Genomic DNA, 15,419 nt, shown 5'->3' on the forward strand with positions numbered 1-15,419 from the left:
GCAATGGAGAAGAGGGGGAGCCTTTTTCTTGGTTTTCTTTTCTTTTCCCTCGTTACTATTTCTACAGGTAACACAATTATTTAAGCTGTTTCCTCTTTTTCTTTGTGATTTTCTTTGTTTTTATGTGTATATATCTTTGTTGGGGTTATTCCATATCGGTTGTGGAAGTGACCGGCAAAGAGTTTACAAGTGTAAGGAAAAGTCTCCTATCACAAGTTAGCTTTTGAGGGAGAGATCATGGACTCAAGATTTAAACAAATCTGACCCTACAATTAGGGTAAGGAATGAGTTGTCGCGGCTCCGATCCAAGGCCCGATGTGTGAGTGGCAGATTGTTGAGGTTATCCCGCATAGGTTGTGGAATAGGCCGGCGAAGACTTTATATAAGTGTAAGGGATAACCTCACCTCACAAACTAGTTTTTGAGGGGGAGATAGGCCAAAGACCAATCTGTTGGTTTAACTTTGAACTTTTACATCCTATGGGATTGCAGGACAAGTTAAGGAGATAAAAAACTCTGAGACACTTGCTATGTGTCCAGTTCCAGAAAACAGTTCTCCTAAGGGTCATTCTCCGAAGCTTTTTGTTTTTGGAGATTCTTATGTTGACACCGGGAATCTTCAACCTTTCCGGTCTTCTGGTGGTTGTGTTCTGACTGATTATATAGGTGCACAATTGCTTCTTTTTCTTGAGATTATATCCTTTCATCGTTTCTTGTTTCAAGAGACATTTTATTCATCTATTTCCTTTTCTTATGTGGATATTTTAAAACATTTCCTGCAGCCTCATTTCTCGGTATAAATTCTCCGGTACAATATGAAAAGAGAAACTTGGCAGAAAACAAAGCAGAACTGAAGAATGGAATGAATTTTGCATACGGAGGGAGTGGTGTTTTGAAGGAAGCATGGAACAATCATAGCATGACCATCCAAATCAACAATTTTAAACAACAAATTAAAGAGAAAGTGTTCACAAAATATGACCTTGAAAATTCTGCTGCACTAGTTTCTCACGCAGGCAATGACTACACGTACTTGTATCTTAACCAAAGCGGCACCATAAAGGTGAGTGGTTAGGCTAATGAGATTAAGCAAGTCCTTGTTTCCTTTTCTTCTCTTTTTCCCAGTACTGCATTTTCTTTACACATGACAGGACGTGCATGCTCTCGCTGGAAGAGTTGTTGACCAGCTTGTGAAGAACGTGAAAGAAATCCATGAGCTGGGAGTGAAAAAAATAGCAATTTTAGGATCACCACCCAGAGGATGTTGGCCGCAACTTAATCCGCGACCTCGTACAAATTGCAATGCGACTTGGAACGAGGAGTCGAGGTTCCACAATCAGCTATTGACAGAAGCGCTGAAAAATGTAGAGGAGAGCGAGAAGAATGCATTTGTGTTTTTGGATCTTTACAAGGCCATGGATCTGGCACTTCAAAAAAACAAAGGTGATGAATTCTCATTTCCATTAATTTCCATTATAAATAAAACAGAGAAAATGGCTTCATCACATGTTATATTTTTAAAAACATATGTATAATGTATCATTCCTTGTATATGTAATTTCATTTAATCTATTTTTAAAGAGTTATAGTATCTCAAACTTATTATTCCGTTAAATTTTCAAAACTAACAGAGAAATATTTGCATACATGATTCATATTTTATATGTTCAAAATATTTCTTATTAAAAATTCTCTAAAAAAGGAATTGCCATATTTTTTTAAAAAAACATTGCCATGTATGGAACAGTTTATATGTGCTTGTTGAGGCCTAAGAAAAGAAATACTTATGTATTTAGTACATTTAAAAATATAAAGTTATCATATTTTAATATCATGAAGTATGGTATTTTAAGAAAAATTATCATAAATGAAAAGATAAAATAAAGAAAGAGAAAACCTTAGATGCTACAAATATTGCTAGTAAAGAGAAATTCTTATAACGCTAAAAGTATTCTTGCTATATCTGTTGGTAGCTTATGTGATGGGGGGATTCTTGATTCGGTTTGTACATTTTTTGACCTATTACTGTAGAAAACTCAGACTACGAGAATCCATTAGAGCCATGCTGCGATGGAGTGAGTGATGAATATTGGTGCGGGATGAAAGATCAGAAAGGTGCAGAGATGTTTACAGTATGCCGGCAGCCGGAGTCGTCATTTTTCTGGGATAAAGTGCACCCTTCACAGAACGGTGTGCATGCCATTTTCTTGGATCTAATACCTTCTCTTGAGAGACTCCTTTTAATCTGTTAATGTGAGAGGCAAGAAGAACTTTAATCTCCTCTTTCGTAAGATTGACTGTAAACAAATTTGAATTCCCAGTATCCCATCAGAACTAATTACCTTAGCCACAAGTTATGATGCTTTTTTTCTTTTGAGATGATGGAGAATGATCACTTGTGTAAATTGAAGAAAAATCCAAATTCAACATGAATGTAAACTCAATGTCTTGTCTAGCGTACCATGCATTTTGTTTGTTCATTTAAATTAAGTTACCCAAATATCATATTAAATAATTCATTGTTTAGAAATATAATAATAATTATTTTACTTTCAAATATATTAAAATAATTTATTTATTTTTATAAATTATTTTTAATACCAACACATTAAAACGATTCAAAAACATCAAAAAATTAATTTTAAATAAAAAATTTAAAATTTACCCAATCATCGTTTAAAACATAATATTAAACAAGTTCCAAGTATTAGTAGTTATAGCTTCCAATTGCTCTTTTTTTTTATATTAAAAGTAGCTTCTTAGTGGAGACGTGGTAATGAAATCCAACTTCACCAATGACTCAACTCAATATCAGAGTCACGAGCATCTAAACAATGTTGTTTTATTTTTTTTAAATTAAAATAATATTATTTTAATTTTTTAAAAAATTAATCCAGATTTTAACCAAGTTACGGATTGAATTACTACCTCAATTAAATTATATTAAGTCAACTCTTTTATTTATTTTAAAACCCATTCTAAGCTAGTTCTTTGATCAACCTATTACCGAACCAACTTTAATAATTATGAGTGAGAAAATCCAACCTTTTTTTTGCATTTTCATAGAAAGCTTACACATGTTAATTTGCTTACAAAAGTTAGTAATATTAAAATTGATGGCAATATATTTGAAATTGTGATAATAATTATATTTTTAAAATTATTTTTTTAACATATTAAAATAATATTTTAAAATTTATTTTTAATATTATTATATCAAAAAAAATTAAAATAAAAAATTTAATTCAAAGTAAAAAAAAATAATTTTTTTTAAAAGAAAAAAAGAGAGAGTTGTAGACAAACACGTGTTGATGTTGCTTTGAAGGGAAATAAAACAAAGCGGTTGTGGGCTCAAGGGATACTATGGACCACCATAATTTGTGGGCCATCTTCAGTATTTATCCAGAAATGAACCGCCGCATCCCACCAGAGAGAGCCATCCAATGACAGCCACCAATATCTGGGAAAAAGTCGTCTCTTTCCATGATCCTATCCATCCTCAACAAAGACCTAATAATTGGGAGATTCTAATGTGTCAAAGGAGGAGGTAAGACCCTATTATTTTTGTTTACTCCATTACTCCTAGCTAATGATAAGTAATTATATGTTCTTCTGTTTTATTTTTTTCAACAGAAAAATGTTATATGGAAAGTTTTATTACGCTGTCAAAGGATTGTGCCTGTTATCATTGTGTGAGATATTTCTTCTAGGAATGCCAGATAATAGCATGCAAGAGTTTGGGGGAAAAATAGGGTTTGGAAGATCTTTCATGAAGATCTTTTCTTCTTCCAATCTTTCTTGTTTTCCGTTTTTCTAAGGTGGAACTTTCCTTTGTCCATTTCATGTTCTTAAAAGAATCCATAGATATTTAAAAGGCATTGTCAGAAGAAGAAGAAGCATTTTTAGGTTCAAATTGTTGAGAGATCAACTATATTTTCGCAAGAATATTTTATTATTTATTCAACAAATGTGATATTTTTTATGCTTTTTTTTTTCTCTTTTGAAGGTCATATATCCTTCTTCTTTTTCTGTCAACATATTTTTTTTTTAGATTCTAGTTGAAAATAATAATATAGAAGATCAATCAGTTTATCAAACGAGCCAACATCTTAAAAATGTATAATTTTACATGTTTTAATATCATACAAAGTTTTCTAAATATTTAATGCAATGCTTAAACTATGTAGTTATCATATCTACAACAAGTGTTCCTAACAAAATCCAAATTAAGTGATATTTTTAGAAATCATCGCATTCATTCTTGATACAAAACTCCCACGTCACAAAGAATCAATTTTTAGCAAAAACAAAAACCAACTAGGAGAAAAATATCACTGGATCAATTGAATAAAACACAAAAAAGATCAAAATCTCCCCCATCAGAGTTGCCAAAATGGATATGCACAAATGTTGATCATACATCAAAATTCTTCTACTAGTAGGAGGGACCATACATACACATTCATTGAATTCTTACACAATGCAAGTAGTGGATATTTTCTCCCACTTGTTGGAACCATACATCCAATGGTGTGACTATAAAATGGAGCCAACAACAGAGGAGAAGGAAAACCAAAACAAGATCTCTACTTTATCCATTGATACCTCAGACCCACGCCATCTCCACCCGCACAAGACAACATTAAAAACATCAAAAGTTGAACTTGGATAGGGTATTTTCAGTGGAGGATAATGTCACACAGACCAATCCTGGTGTCTAGCACAGGCCACAAACACCAATTGTCCAAAATGAACCGGTCTGAATCTGAATGGGCTTTTCAAAGATTTCTTCAAGAAGCCTCTGCTGCAACCTTTGATGACAACACTCCCAATTCTTCAGCTGATAAAACTGACGTTGTTCATATCAATGATTATGGATATAATAATAACAACGCTACAAGTAAGAGTTGTGATAATAATTATAAAGAGAATGCCATGCCCTTGAGTAGTGGGGCCTGTGCCACTGCTGCTTCATCGTCGCTTGGAGCTCCGGCGGATATTCCTGTGGAATCTGAGGATTATCATGCGTTTTTGAAGAGTAAACTCAATATGGCTTGTGCTGCTGTTGCTTTGTCTCGGGTAAAGTTTCTCTTCTTTTTTTACCCATTTGTTTTTAATGTTTTTGTTGTTTTCAATTGAAATATAAGTGTTTATTTAAGCATGTGTGTTTTTTGTGTGATTTTTCATGTCGGGTTTTTTCATTTGCCGATAGTAAGTTAAGGAAAAGAAAAGGATTGGATCTTGTGTTGTTCCTTGTTTTTCTTCTTTGTGTTTGATTGGTATGAAAAAATTGGGAAAGAAAGGAAAGTTTAGATTTTTTTCTTTGTGTGCGTGCGTGCGTGCTTGTTTATAAGTTCTTACTATGTATTTTTGGCTTCTGGGTAATGGAAAATTTAGTTTAATTATTTAACTAGTGGATATATTTCTTTTTCTTTATTTCCGGAAAATTGAAAACTAAAAGGAAGTATATATATGGGTGCCTTTGCTCTTAGTGCATGGGAAATGGAAATTTTAGTAGTTCTGAAGTTCTTTTTCCTGAGGAGGAGTTGACAGTTGTCTTGGTTTCAGATTCAGTGGAGAATTTGGTTACATGGGCCTAATGGTTGGTAGTTAGGTTTAATATTTTTTTCCTACTTTGCTGGCATTTTGTGTGGCAGCCAAATAGAGTTTAACCAGTTCTTTTTTATTGGGTGGTGGTGTTCCAAGCTCTCAATAGCTTTTATTTGCTTTTAATTTAATCCGTCGCCTTGTCAAGTGGAATGTTGAAATCCTATATGGAAGTGGCGATTAGGTTTGTGCTTAACTAAAATAGGAATTTGTGCTTAGAGATGAAAGAAGGGCCAGGGCCTGGGCCAAAGTGGGCATCAGCTGTACAAGGGAAATTCTGCCAGATGCTTAACTAAAATTGAAGTAAGGAATTCACTGAGAACAAGAAGGGTAGCACTTTTGGAATTTGCTTGAACATCAGGTTTCCATGAGTCTGAAACATTAGAACAGAAGTTAAACGTTGAAGCTAGGTAGTAAGATCTATTTGATACTTAAGCAAAGGAAGACAGGAAGTCTACAAACCTTTCTAATGAATGATGAATTGTCGGAATAGTAGCCTATATTGTTGATTGCTTGATTGTAAAGGGATTATGGAGGTCCCTTTTTTTCGGAATGCCGGAGGTCCCAATTTGTAAGAACTATTGAAAACTAATTGGAATGGTGAGACAGAAGATTTGTGAAGCAGTAGAACCTATATGGTATTTTGTTAATAACAGGGATTAAATGCTAGTTTGAGTATGTTAAACTGTAAAGTAGCCCTATGTTTGGACAAAGAAAATGCAAAGCCATCCTTTCCATTATGCATTCTTTAGTTTCTTGTTTATGTATTCCGTTACCATACATACTTAAAAAGGCCTATCTTGGTTAATTGAATATGTTTTGCTCTTGTCAATAGGCATATTTTGTAAAACCTCTAAAATCTCCTGCTACAGCTGAAAGTGGATCACAGGCTTCAAGTACTTCACATTTGGGATCCCATGCTCCTTCTAAAGGTTCAACTTAGTTTGTTTTCCATTTATATGCATGTTGTTCAGAAGTACATATCCTATCTTTTTAGGGCATGGCCGTTTTCATTATAACAAGGAAGAAATGATTGCTTAGATATAGTGATTAAAAAACTTCAAGGGCTGAATCCTTTTGATACAGATAAACAACTCATTAGATTGGATAAACAAACTCAGAATACCAACTTAATTATCTGGACTATTAGATTCATGAAACATATAAATCAATCACAGTAGTCTAGTACAGAACCCCAAATTGACAAGGGAATTAGAATTCCTGTGCATCAAAGAAAAAGAAACTCTTACATAACCTTAGAAAGAATTTTCAAAGAATCTAGATATAAGAAAGGGTTCCTGCAATCTAGTATTTACCTGGATAGGGGATTTTGCTCAATGATCCAGGGTCCCATCATTCATTTATCTGATCAAACTAGATGAGAAAGATTAGAAGTCATCCTTATTTGCACTGTAGCATAATAATTCACTTTGCTAAAAGCCCATGTCAAGTCATTGCTTCTTGGAAGTAATAGTGACAGGCTAACAGCTTATAAGTCTGCAAGGGAATTTGGCTGCAGGCATCCAAAATCAGTATGATATGATGAATTTACACATTACAGAAACCTGGCAGATGCGAAAGTGAAGGAAATTAGAACGTCATTTCCCCATATCCCAAACTTAGGCTTCTTTGATGAAAAATTTGTGTTATTACTCATTTGACAAAAAAATTAGTAGCACCAAGTAGGAAAATTGTTAAGTTTTTTTGAATAATTTTGCATTTATCCTGGATAAAAACATGGCAACTTGAATCATCTAGCCATGATTGACGTGTTTGCATTCTGATGCTATGATCAACATATGTTGCCCAATCCTAGATCTGTTCTCTTCTCTTTCACCCGCAGCACAATCTCTCCATCGAGTTGGTATAAGGTCTTGCATACCTCCATAAAAACATTCATACTGTTGCTCTTTTAGTCAATTCCCTTTTTAATTACCTATGCAGGAGCTGGGCATGATTTATCTAGGTCCCGAGATAAAGATGCTAATGAGCCACTTGGAACTCCCTCCTTGCCTTCCATGCAAAAGAAACTTGCAGTTTCTGGTAAGCCAACAACAAGTGGATCATCCAGAGAACTGTCGGAAGATGATGAAAATGAAGCAGAAACTGAAATAACTGAGAATATGCACCCTGCTGATGCAAAACGTGTAAGGAGGTAAATATTTCTGTGTTGTTCTGATTGTTCCTATCATATGTTTTTGAAATATTAATTCTTTTTCTTCAAAAATTGAGAAATTCATGTCTATCCATCTGATATGTAATAAACACTTTCACTGCAAGACCTCAGGTTCCAGATTTTAGTGGATAGCAATTGTTTTGTTTTGTTACTATAATCTGGTCCTGCATGTATGATTTCCACGCCAGAGAGAGAGATCAAGAGTATTCAGTCAGTTTATGTGGCCCAAACATATTCCACTAAAATATCAGATGACAGCTCATAAAACATCAGTTTACAGTAAGTTTTTGAACCTTTTCTCATGCATTTAAGATTAGATACATCATAGAGGTAGCCATCTGAAACAGGATACTTGTGCAAGAACATATTGCTTAAAATATAGCACTACAATGGCTTGTTGTTTCAATTTATGCTCAAAATAGCTGGTAGCATATTTGATGATGGCATTGGACACTTCTTGTTTTTTTTTTTCCTCTAATTTGAAGACACTGGTGAATCAAATGGGGGAGAGAGAAAAAATATGCGGGTCCTCTGTCTGCTTGGCTGGTCAAACATGGGCTAGCTCATAGATCTATGGGCTTTGATTACCAAGGAATAGATTTTTTTTCTTCAAATTTTTCTGCTATTGATTCCATTTCCTTCCATTGAATCATGCCGTGTTTTTTCAGAATGCTTTCGAATAGAGAGTCAGCTAGACGATCAAGAAGAAGAAAGCAGGCCCATTTGACTGAGCTTGAGACCCAGGTCTGGTTATTTTTACTGCCTGCTTGATTGTCTTCTCCATTTGTTTTTCTTCTTCTACATAAATCCTAAACATGTTTTTTTACAGGTTGCTCAATTGAGGGTTGAAAACTCTTCTCTGCTGAAGCGGCTCGCCGACACAAGTCAGAAGTACAATGAGTCTGCTGTTGACAACAGAGTTTTAAAAGCTGACATTGAAACGCTGAGAGCAAAGGTAACTTTAATTGTCTTGTCCTTGGAAGTTCAAATACACACACACACACACAGTCATTGCAAGGGTTTCACCTCCCTTTCCTAGCTGAGAATTACATCTAGTGATCATAGTGACACTAGTCTCTCTCCAAACACACGCACTGGCATGCATGCAGTTTTAAAGGGGAGAGATTTTGGTGTACAACTGGAGGCAGAAAACTGGCACTCAGTTATTCCTTTTCATTTGGTGATTGCATGCATATCCAGGTGAGGATGGCTGAAGAGACGGTCAAAAGATTTACTGGGTTGAACCATATGTTCCATGCCATGCCTTATATATCCGCAATGAGTATGCCATCGTTTGATGGATGCCCCTCTGACACATCAGCAGATGCTGCTGTCCCTGTCAAGGATGATCCAAAGCATCACTTCTATCAGGCTCCTAACAATCCTATATCAACTCATGACTCCAGGCCCAGAGTCAACTTTGTGTTGGCCGATATATCTTCAGTTGAAAATGTGCAGCCAAATTCTGGAACAGCGGCAGGAGTATCAGGGAACAAGTTGGGGCGAACAGCTTCTTTGCAGCGAGTGGCTAGCTTGGAGCGTTTGCAGAAACGGATTCGTGGGGTTGCAAGTCCTTGTGGACCTCAGTCCAATGGGGAGCAGTCGTAACAAGCAAAATAACCCCGAGTGTCAAGAAGATTTAGAGAAGAAGATTCCATTCCAGTTTGATTTTTGGTTTAACTGTATGTAAAGATCCTATTCTTGAAGTACATGTTGAATCAAACAATTATTTTTTACCGCAATTGGCAATGCAAAATCTAGCTCTATAGAACAGCTTATCAATTGAACCTCTTCCAATGCTGTTGTTTTTCTAGGCATTTTTGCATTTCTGTGAATAGATTTTACCTCATGAATGAGATCACAGGGCATAGAGTTGCTGCTAACCAAGAGCTATGATACCATGGCTCAGATCCAAGCTTTCTTGTGAAGTAAACGGGCATGTTAACACTAAACCAATCCTGTTTTGGCTCGTCCACTTCTACCCCGCGAACTTTATTTCGATATACGATCAATCTTTCACTTGACAAGGCAGGTTTACATAGGTTCTTTTTTTTCCCTCTCATATCACATGTTTTGTCCAAATAAATAAAGAATACTAGTTATTAGTTTTTGCAGAGACAAAGGAAATGAAAATCAATACGGAACATTTTAATCCAACCATTTAATATTTTGGTAAGTTCTATTGGACTGATATATTGATTGTTGATCTAATGGATCGAATTTCATTTGAAATCATTTAAGATATTTGATTCGGTTAAATTTAAATAGTATGATCAAATAAACTTAAATGAATCAATTTAGAGTCTTTTTATCCAAAATAAAATATTTTTATTTTTATTTTTTATATTTTTTAATCTAACAGTATTGTTCTAGAGTTAACTTGATGACTCAGCACAAGTATAAAACCAAAAAGTGGAACTCTCTCTCTCTTTTCTTTTCTCAAACCAGCACTTTCAAATACAAGAAGGCAGTCACAACAGCTTCCGACACCTCTTTAAACCACCTTTTTTCTGATTAGATTAAATGTATTTAAAAAGCAACACGTAGTCACTGGCCTCACTTGTGTCCTGTTGGTATGTGTTCTACCGCAACCAACCAGGTCATGAGTTCGAAGGCTGGTAGAGAGAGAAGAAGAGAAGAAAGATTGATATTCAAAAAGAGGTATTCTAAAATACCTTTTTTCCTCGAAAAGAAAAGAGGAACCCTTCTGAGGATTTTTTTTTATTTTTCTGCGTTGCTGCATTTTCTTTGAAACTTGAGATTGCGTTGAAACTTTCCAAAATCTATCCTCCATTTGCACCAAGAAGACAAAATACTCAGCTTCCATTTTTATGCAAGCGTAGAAAACTCAATTATTCATTCCTCGTTGGGTTTTAGGCACAGGGGATATTACCCGAGGATGGATGTGGCTAATCTTCTCGTGTAAAGACAAATAATTATGAAACATACCAAACTCTGCAGATGAAGAGAAAAGCGAGGGTATAGATGAAGAATGCATTAACCGGACCTCAAATCCAGCATTATACCTCTTTTTGAATTAACAGAAGTGAACTATTTGTGCTTGCAAAACTTCTTCCCTGGAATAACTGCATTCATTCTGCAAAGATACTTGAAGAAATGCTTCAAGTCCATGCTTTTGGGAATATTTGACTATGGTGGGGTACGCATACAAAAGATATTGACAGTTCTAAACACCTATACCATACAGCGAGATTCGCAAGTCAAAACTTTCTCACATTTTAGAATATTTGTTATCTCAAACGTTGGACTTCCCTTGTCACAACGAAGCTTCTTCAAGCATGTCAAGAAATCCTTTTTTTGCGGTCCCTTGGAATGCAGAGGCATTCAGACAGAACCCATATGTGGATGCTGCTTCAAACTTTGTCCAAAGTTCCTTTTTCAGGGTATTCTCACCAGGACGCTTCCCTGTCCTTATTGTGCTTTCAGACTCCTTCCATAAAGGAGTACTTTCTATTGTTACTTTTGAGCTGCTTAATATGGCTTCTGTTGAAAAAGAGGAACTTTTGATTATGATAATGCTCAACATACTATCAGAGTTAACAAAGAACACCATGGAAATGAATGAATACCTTCATTGCAGGGTTTCTTGATTTGATGACAACCTCCTTTAACACCGTATTCTTTCGAGGGAGTCGGATTTGTTTTCTGATTCAAAACAGGAGCATGGACTTTCAGGCAGTGATCAGCAGCTTTGATGTCCAATGATTTCTCAAATGGTGGCTTCAAAACAACACAAGTTTTAGGAGGTGAAAAGGACCAGTTTGGAGATGCCTCTAAATCTTTAATTCCCATTCTAGATTTGTAAGCTCGTTGTATCCCTAAGAGCTCTGGGTACTTCATAGCCAGATCCTCAGAACCTTCACTGCCAGAGGATTCATAAATATGTGAATGAATTCCATGCGGAAACGGAGTGGACTTCCGAAACCTATTATCGCCTTTATGAGAGGAATGAGAGATGGGTTCGAGCAACACACAAGATTTTGGAGGGGACATCTTCAAGCATGGGGTTATAACAACAGAGCGGTTTTGTTTTGAGAACACCGGGGAGGAAACACAGTAAAGTTTTCCTTCAGTTGCAACAGAATCAGCAGGCTTACTTGGGGTTGGCTTTGTTGCCATTTCTTCAAGTAAATCCTCATTTCCATCTCCAGAAACAGTAGAAAATGATGGTGGCTCAACAGCAGGATTCAAAGCAATCCTTTCAAAGACTAATTTAGGCAAGTCCTGATGTCTAGCTGATAATGTTTTTGATATAGGAAGGGGTGTTAGCAGAAATAGTTGCCTGCCTCTCTCAACATTGCAGCCAGCTCGCCAGGATACAAGGGGAGAAGGAGAGATCAACGAATCCATTCTGATTTTATCTGGGCTATCAACATCAAAGCTTCCATCTTCAGTTATCTCAGAAACAATTTTATGTTGTAACTTTTTTTCAGGCTCCACAAAATGACTGGAAAGAACCTTCTGAAATCTGGGGACCCATGGCTGCAATAATTGAACAAGAATTGAAGCCTATTTTACTTGTGGACGCAAAGGGATATAAAAACGTGAAAGAAACTGGTAGAGGAATAACCTTTAAAGAAGACAGCATATTGGATAAAACATGCATAAAAGATTCAATTTCTTCACTTCCCTCTTTGCTTGTGGCCTTCAATTTAAATGCTTGGGCAACAAGTTCATCTATCTGTAATTTGATAGATTAAAAATGCATGAGAGATCTACAACTTAAACAAGAAATTAAAACATGTTTACAAAAGAGAATAATATATATTTCAAAACAATACCCAACAACGAAATACATACTCAAAGTAAATCTCAAAACTATGAAACAAAATGATAACAAGAACCCCATCTCAGAGGATGACATCATGTCACTAGCTATTGCCAGTCAATCACTAAAGAACATAAAACAACGAGGTGCCACTAAACAATCCTGTTTAATTCCACGAGCATTGCAGCATATATTGATACATTAACATATTGAACACTTGCAGCTCAATAACAGCAGCTGAGAATTAAAGTGAAGAAGCAACCGTTTGACTAATCATAACCATAAAATAGTCCTTTTCGGTGACATGTAAAGATCGCTTGTAGCTGGCTAAGACAAGCTGGATTTAAAAAAAATCATGCTCCAATCATCCTCCGCTTTCCAAGTTTATCATTGAGCAAGTTCATCCTCCTCTTTTTTTCTATAAAACCTGATTCAACTATCATGGTTTCGAACTCTCTCTCTCTCTCTCTCTCTTTAGGGTAAGCTTCTTGGTTTCAGAATCGAAAAGCAACCTTTTGTCCTTTCAGGGTTTCCATTTCTCTTGGCACTAACATAGCATAGGATCAAATTGTCCATTCATTTAATTGAATTACATATATAAATTCGAAGTTTCGATTTTTAAAAAGCCCCAGATCCCCAAAAACAAAAAGAGATCAGGCACAGTAGTCCAATTTATGAGGGCTTATACAGTGTCAAAACTAGGGTAGGAAAAAATTAAATCTGCACAGATCAAGAAATTTCAATTTTTTCTCAGTATCAGACACAATAAAAAAACCAAAATAAAAAATGCAAGATTTGGTCTTATATGGAGAAGTAAGTACGTACCTGGCTAGTGAGAGACGAGAGATCAGATTGGACGAGCAAGAGGCGATCGAGAAAGCCGTCGTCGTCATCTTGTTGTTGTTGTTGTAGTTCTTGGACCCTAATAACATTCTTTTTTTCACCAATCTCCTTGCATTTTTTCTTGGGGTTCACAGATTTCAAGAATCTTCCATTGTTATTTGATAAGTCTTTCAGTGGCTTCCTCACAGATGATTTTGATGCCATTGAGATCTCTTGAGACTGCTTCATCTCTTAATCTATTCTGATAAAGAAAGAAAGGGTCCAGAAATCTATAGCCACGGTAAAATTAGAGGTTTTCTTTTTGAGAGAGAAGGATGGAGACTGAGACGGTAGCGATGGTGCGGGGAGTTTTGAAATTCAAATTTCAACGGTAACAAATGCTATTAATAAATGGGTTTAGTTTTGGGCCAAGGTCTTCCCGGGTCAAGACCCGAAATTAGATGAGTTGCTGCACAAGGTGAGAGATTATTAGGCTCTAGAATGGTTGAATTAGAAATCCCATAAAACAGGAAAAAAAATATATTTATAGAAGAACTTGATTTTATTTGCGAGTGCTAAGAAAGAGAATGATTAAACAATCAAGGAATTGATGTTAATAGTTAGAAGATAAAAGATTGGTATAAATCATGATAGAAATTATAGAGTGTTTGAAAATGCAGTAGTTTTTATTTTTAAATATGTTTTAAAAATATATTTTACTCGAAAAAAATATCAAAATATTATTTTTTTTAGTTTTTCTTGATGGTTTTGATTTGTTATAAAAAAATAAATAAGAAATTAAAACAAAAATAATTTAATATATTTTCAAGTAAAAAAACATTTTTGAAAAATATTTTGTATCGCACTACACAAAACACACGCACGCAATTGCTATAAAAATTAAAAAAACTACTTTCGTCTGGTAATAAAAAAAATTGTGATCATTACAAAAACTCTTATATAGTTTGATCTAAATTTTATTTTTTTTCCATACTTTTATAAATTACATTTTACATTATGAATCAAACAAAAAATTTAAATAAAATATATTTTTAAGGATGTAACCTATTATTGTATATATAAACAACAAGATGAAAAGTGTAATTTATAAAAATATAAAAAGAGAGTGGAATTAAAATCAAATTATAGAGGGGTTTTTGTAATTATCCTAATTTTTTTTAATTAGGCTCTATAGAGGATTTAAACTTGTAAGCAAATACAAAAAGGAAACATATAATTAAATAAGTGAGTGATACATAAAGCTATTGGACGCATTTAACAACTATTAAACAAAGCTAATCTGTCTTGGAAAAACACTTTTTATACAAATTCAAAGTTACTGTTCACTTAACCAATATAATGACAATTTTATCATTTCCACTAAAAAATCATCGAAATGGCTTTCAGGGGCAGTAATGTTTGTTCATAAGGTTTATCCATCATTAATTTTTTTTTAATTTTAAAAGAATATTGAAAAAACTAAAATAAACTTGAAAGCAAAAATCTGTAAATTGGTATTAAGGTCTTTTTTTTTGTATTTTCATACTGGCTTTTTTGTTATTATTAAGTTGGCTAAAAGGTAATTTGATGGCATGGGTGACGCCTCTTAGCCCCCTAGCACCAGCTTCTATTATGTTATTGGAATTGTTGTGGCATCCTCTGTTTTTTGGGATGACAGGTGACAGCGTTGGAGTAATGGTGCGACATCGATGACGTATTTTTTTATTATTATCCTTTACTTTTCTCTCTTCTTCCCTAGAAAATTGCACTAGCTATCCAAAAATTCATAGTTGTCCTCTTATTTATTAAGATGTCAAATTCAATCATTTTTCTTTGATTTCTGATTTTTGTTCTTGGTCCTTTTGTAAGATTTTGATTTGTTTTAAATTTGATACTCTAATTTTTCATATGTTGTTTTTTCTAATTTGATCCTCATTCTTTTAATTGTTTTTTTATTCTTTTATTAAATTAATTTTTCTTTTCAATCCCACTCTTTAATAAAAAAAATTATTTATATTTTTTTATT

The 15,419-nt window shown here is 34.5% G+C and overlaps 2 protein-coding genes and 1 non-coding gene across 3 annotated transcripts; 2 read left to right on the forward strand and 1 right to left on the reverse strand.

Moving 5' to 3' along the window:
* Nucleotides 1-335: 335 nt before the first annotated feature.
* Nucleotides 336-2,340, forward strand: LOC18098965 (uncharacterized). The gene is made up of 3 exons (XR_008059349.1): nt 336-665; nt 782-1,442; nt 2,031-2,340. It is a non-coding gene; the product is annotated as an uncharacterized LOC18098965 (transcript).
* A 1,044-nt stretch (nt 2,341-3,384) lies between these two features.
* LOC18098966 (light-inducible protein CPRF2) lies at nt 3,385-9,564 on the forward strand. The gene is made up of 7 exons (XM_024602368.2): nt 3,385-3,546; nt 3,633-5,078; nt 6,442-6,538; nt 7,551-7,761; nt 8,451-8,526; nt 8,612-8,737; nt 8,983-9,564. Exons 2-7 carry the CDS (start codon nt 4,692-4,694, stop codon nt 9,388-9,390), a joined length of 1,305 nt encoding a protein of 434 aa, XP_024458136.2. The 5' UTR covers nt 3,385-3,546; nt 3,633-4,691; the 3' UTR covers nt 9,391-9,564.
* A 1,204-nt stretch (nt 9,565-10,768) lies between these two features.
* Nucleotides 10,769-13,765, reverse strand: LOC18098967 (uncharacterized). The gene is made up of 4 exons (XM_006382730.3): nt 13,397-13,765; nt 12,374-12,484; nt 11,373-12,285; nt 10,769-11,286 (listed from the first exon to the last, which is right to left on the reverse strand). The coding sequence occupies exons 1-4, from the start codon at nt 13,640-13,642 to the stop codon at nt 11,060-11,062; spliced, it is 1,497 nt and encodes a 498-aa protein (XP_006382792.2). The 5' UTR covers nt 13,643-13,765; the 3' UTR covers nt 10,769-11,059.
* Between the last annotated feature and the right edge of the window lie 1,654 nt (nt 13,766-15,419).

The sequence above is a fragment of the Populus trichocarpa genome, chromosome 5 (assembly GCF_000002775.5).
Source record: "Populus trichocarpa isolate Nisqually-1 chromosome 5, P.trichocarpa_v4.1, whole genome shotgun sequence".
NCBI lineage: Eukaryota > Viridiplantae > Streptophyta > Magnoliopsida > Malpighiales > Salicaceae > Populus > Populus trichocarpa.

What these genes read in the sequence shown, in the direction of transcription:
- LOC18098966 (XM_024602368.2), top strand. Translation starts at nt 4,692, where the DNA reads ATGTCACACAGACCAATCCTGGTGTCTAGCACAGGCCACAAACACCAA. An exon ending in GATGCAAAACGTGTAAGGAG is followed by an intron (nt 7,762 to 8,450) that starts GTAAATATTTCT and finishes GTGTTTTTTCAG; the next exon opens with AATGCTTTCGAATAGAGAGT. An exon ending in TTGAAACGCTGAGAGCAAAG is followed by an intron (nt 8,738 to 8,982) that starts GTAACTTTAATT and finishes ATGCATATCCAG; the next exon opens with GTGAGGATGGCTGAAGAGAC.
- LOC18098967 (XM_006382730.3), bottom strand. Translation starts at nt 13,642, where the DNA reads ATGAAGCAGTCTCAAGAGATCTCAATGGCATCAAAATCATCTGTGAGG. An exon ending in ATATGCTGTCTTCTTTAAAG is followed by an intron (nt 12,286 to 12,373) that starts GTTATTCCTCTA and finishes CAATTATTGCAG; the next exon opens with CCATGGGTCCCCAGATTTCA. An exon ending in CAAGAAACCCTGCAATGAAG is followed by an intron (nt 11,287 to 11,372) that starts GTATTCATTCAT and finishes CTTTTTCAACAG; the next exon opens with AAGCCATATTAAGCAGCTCA.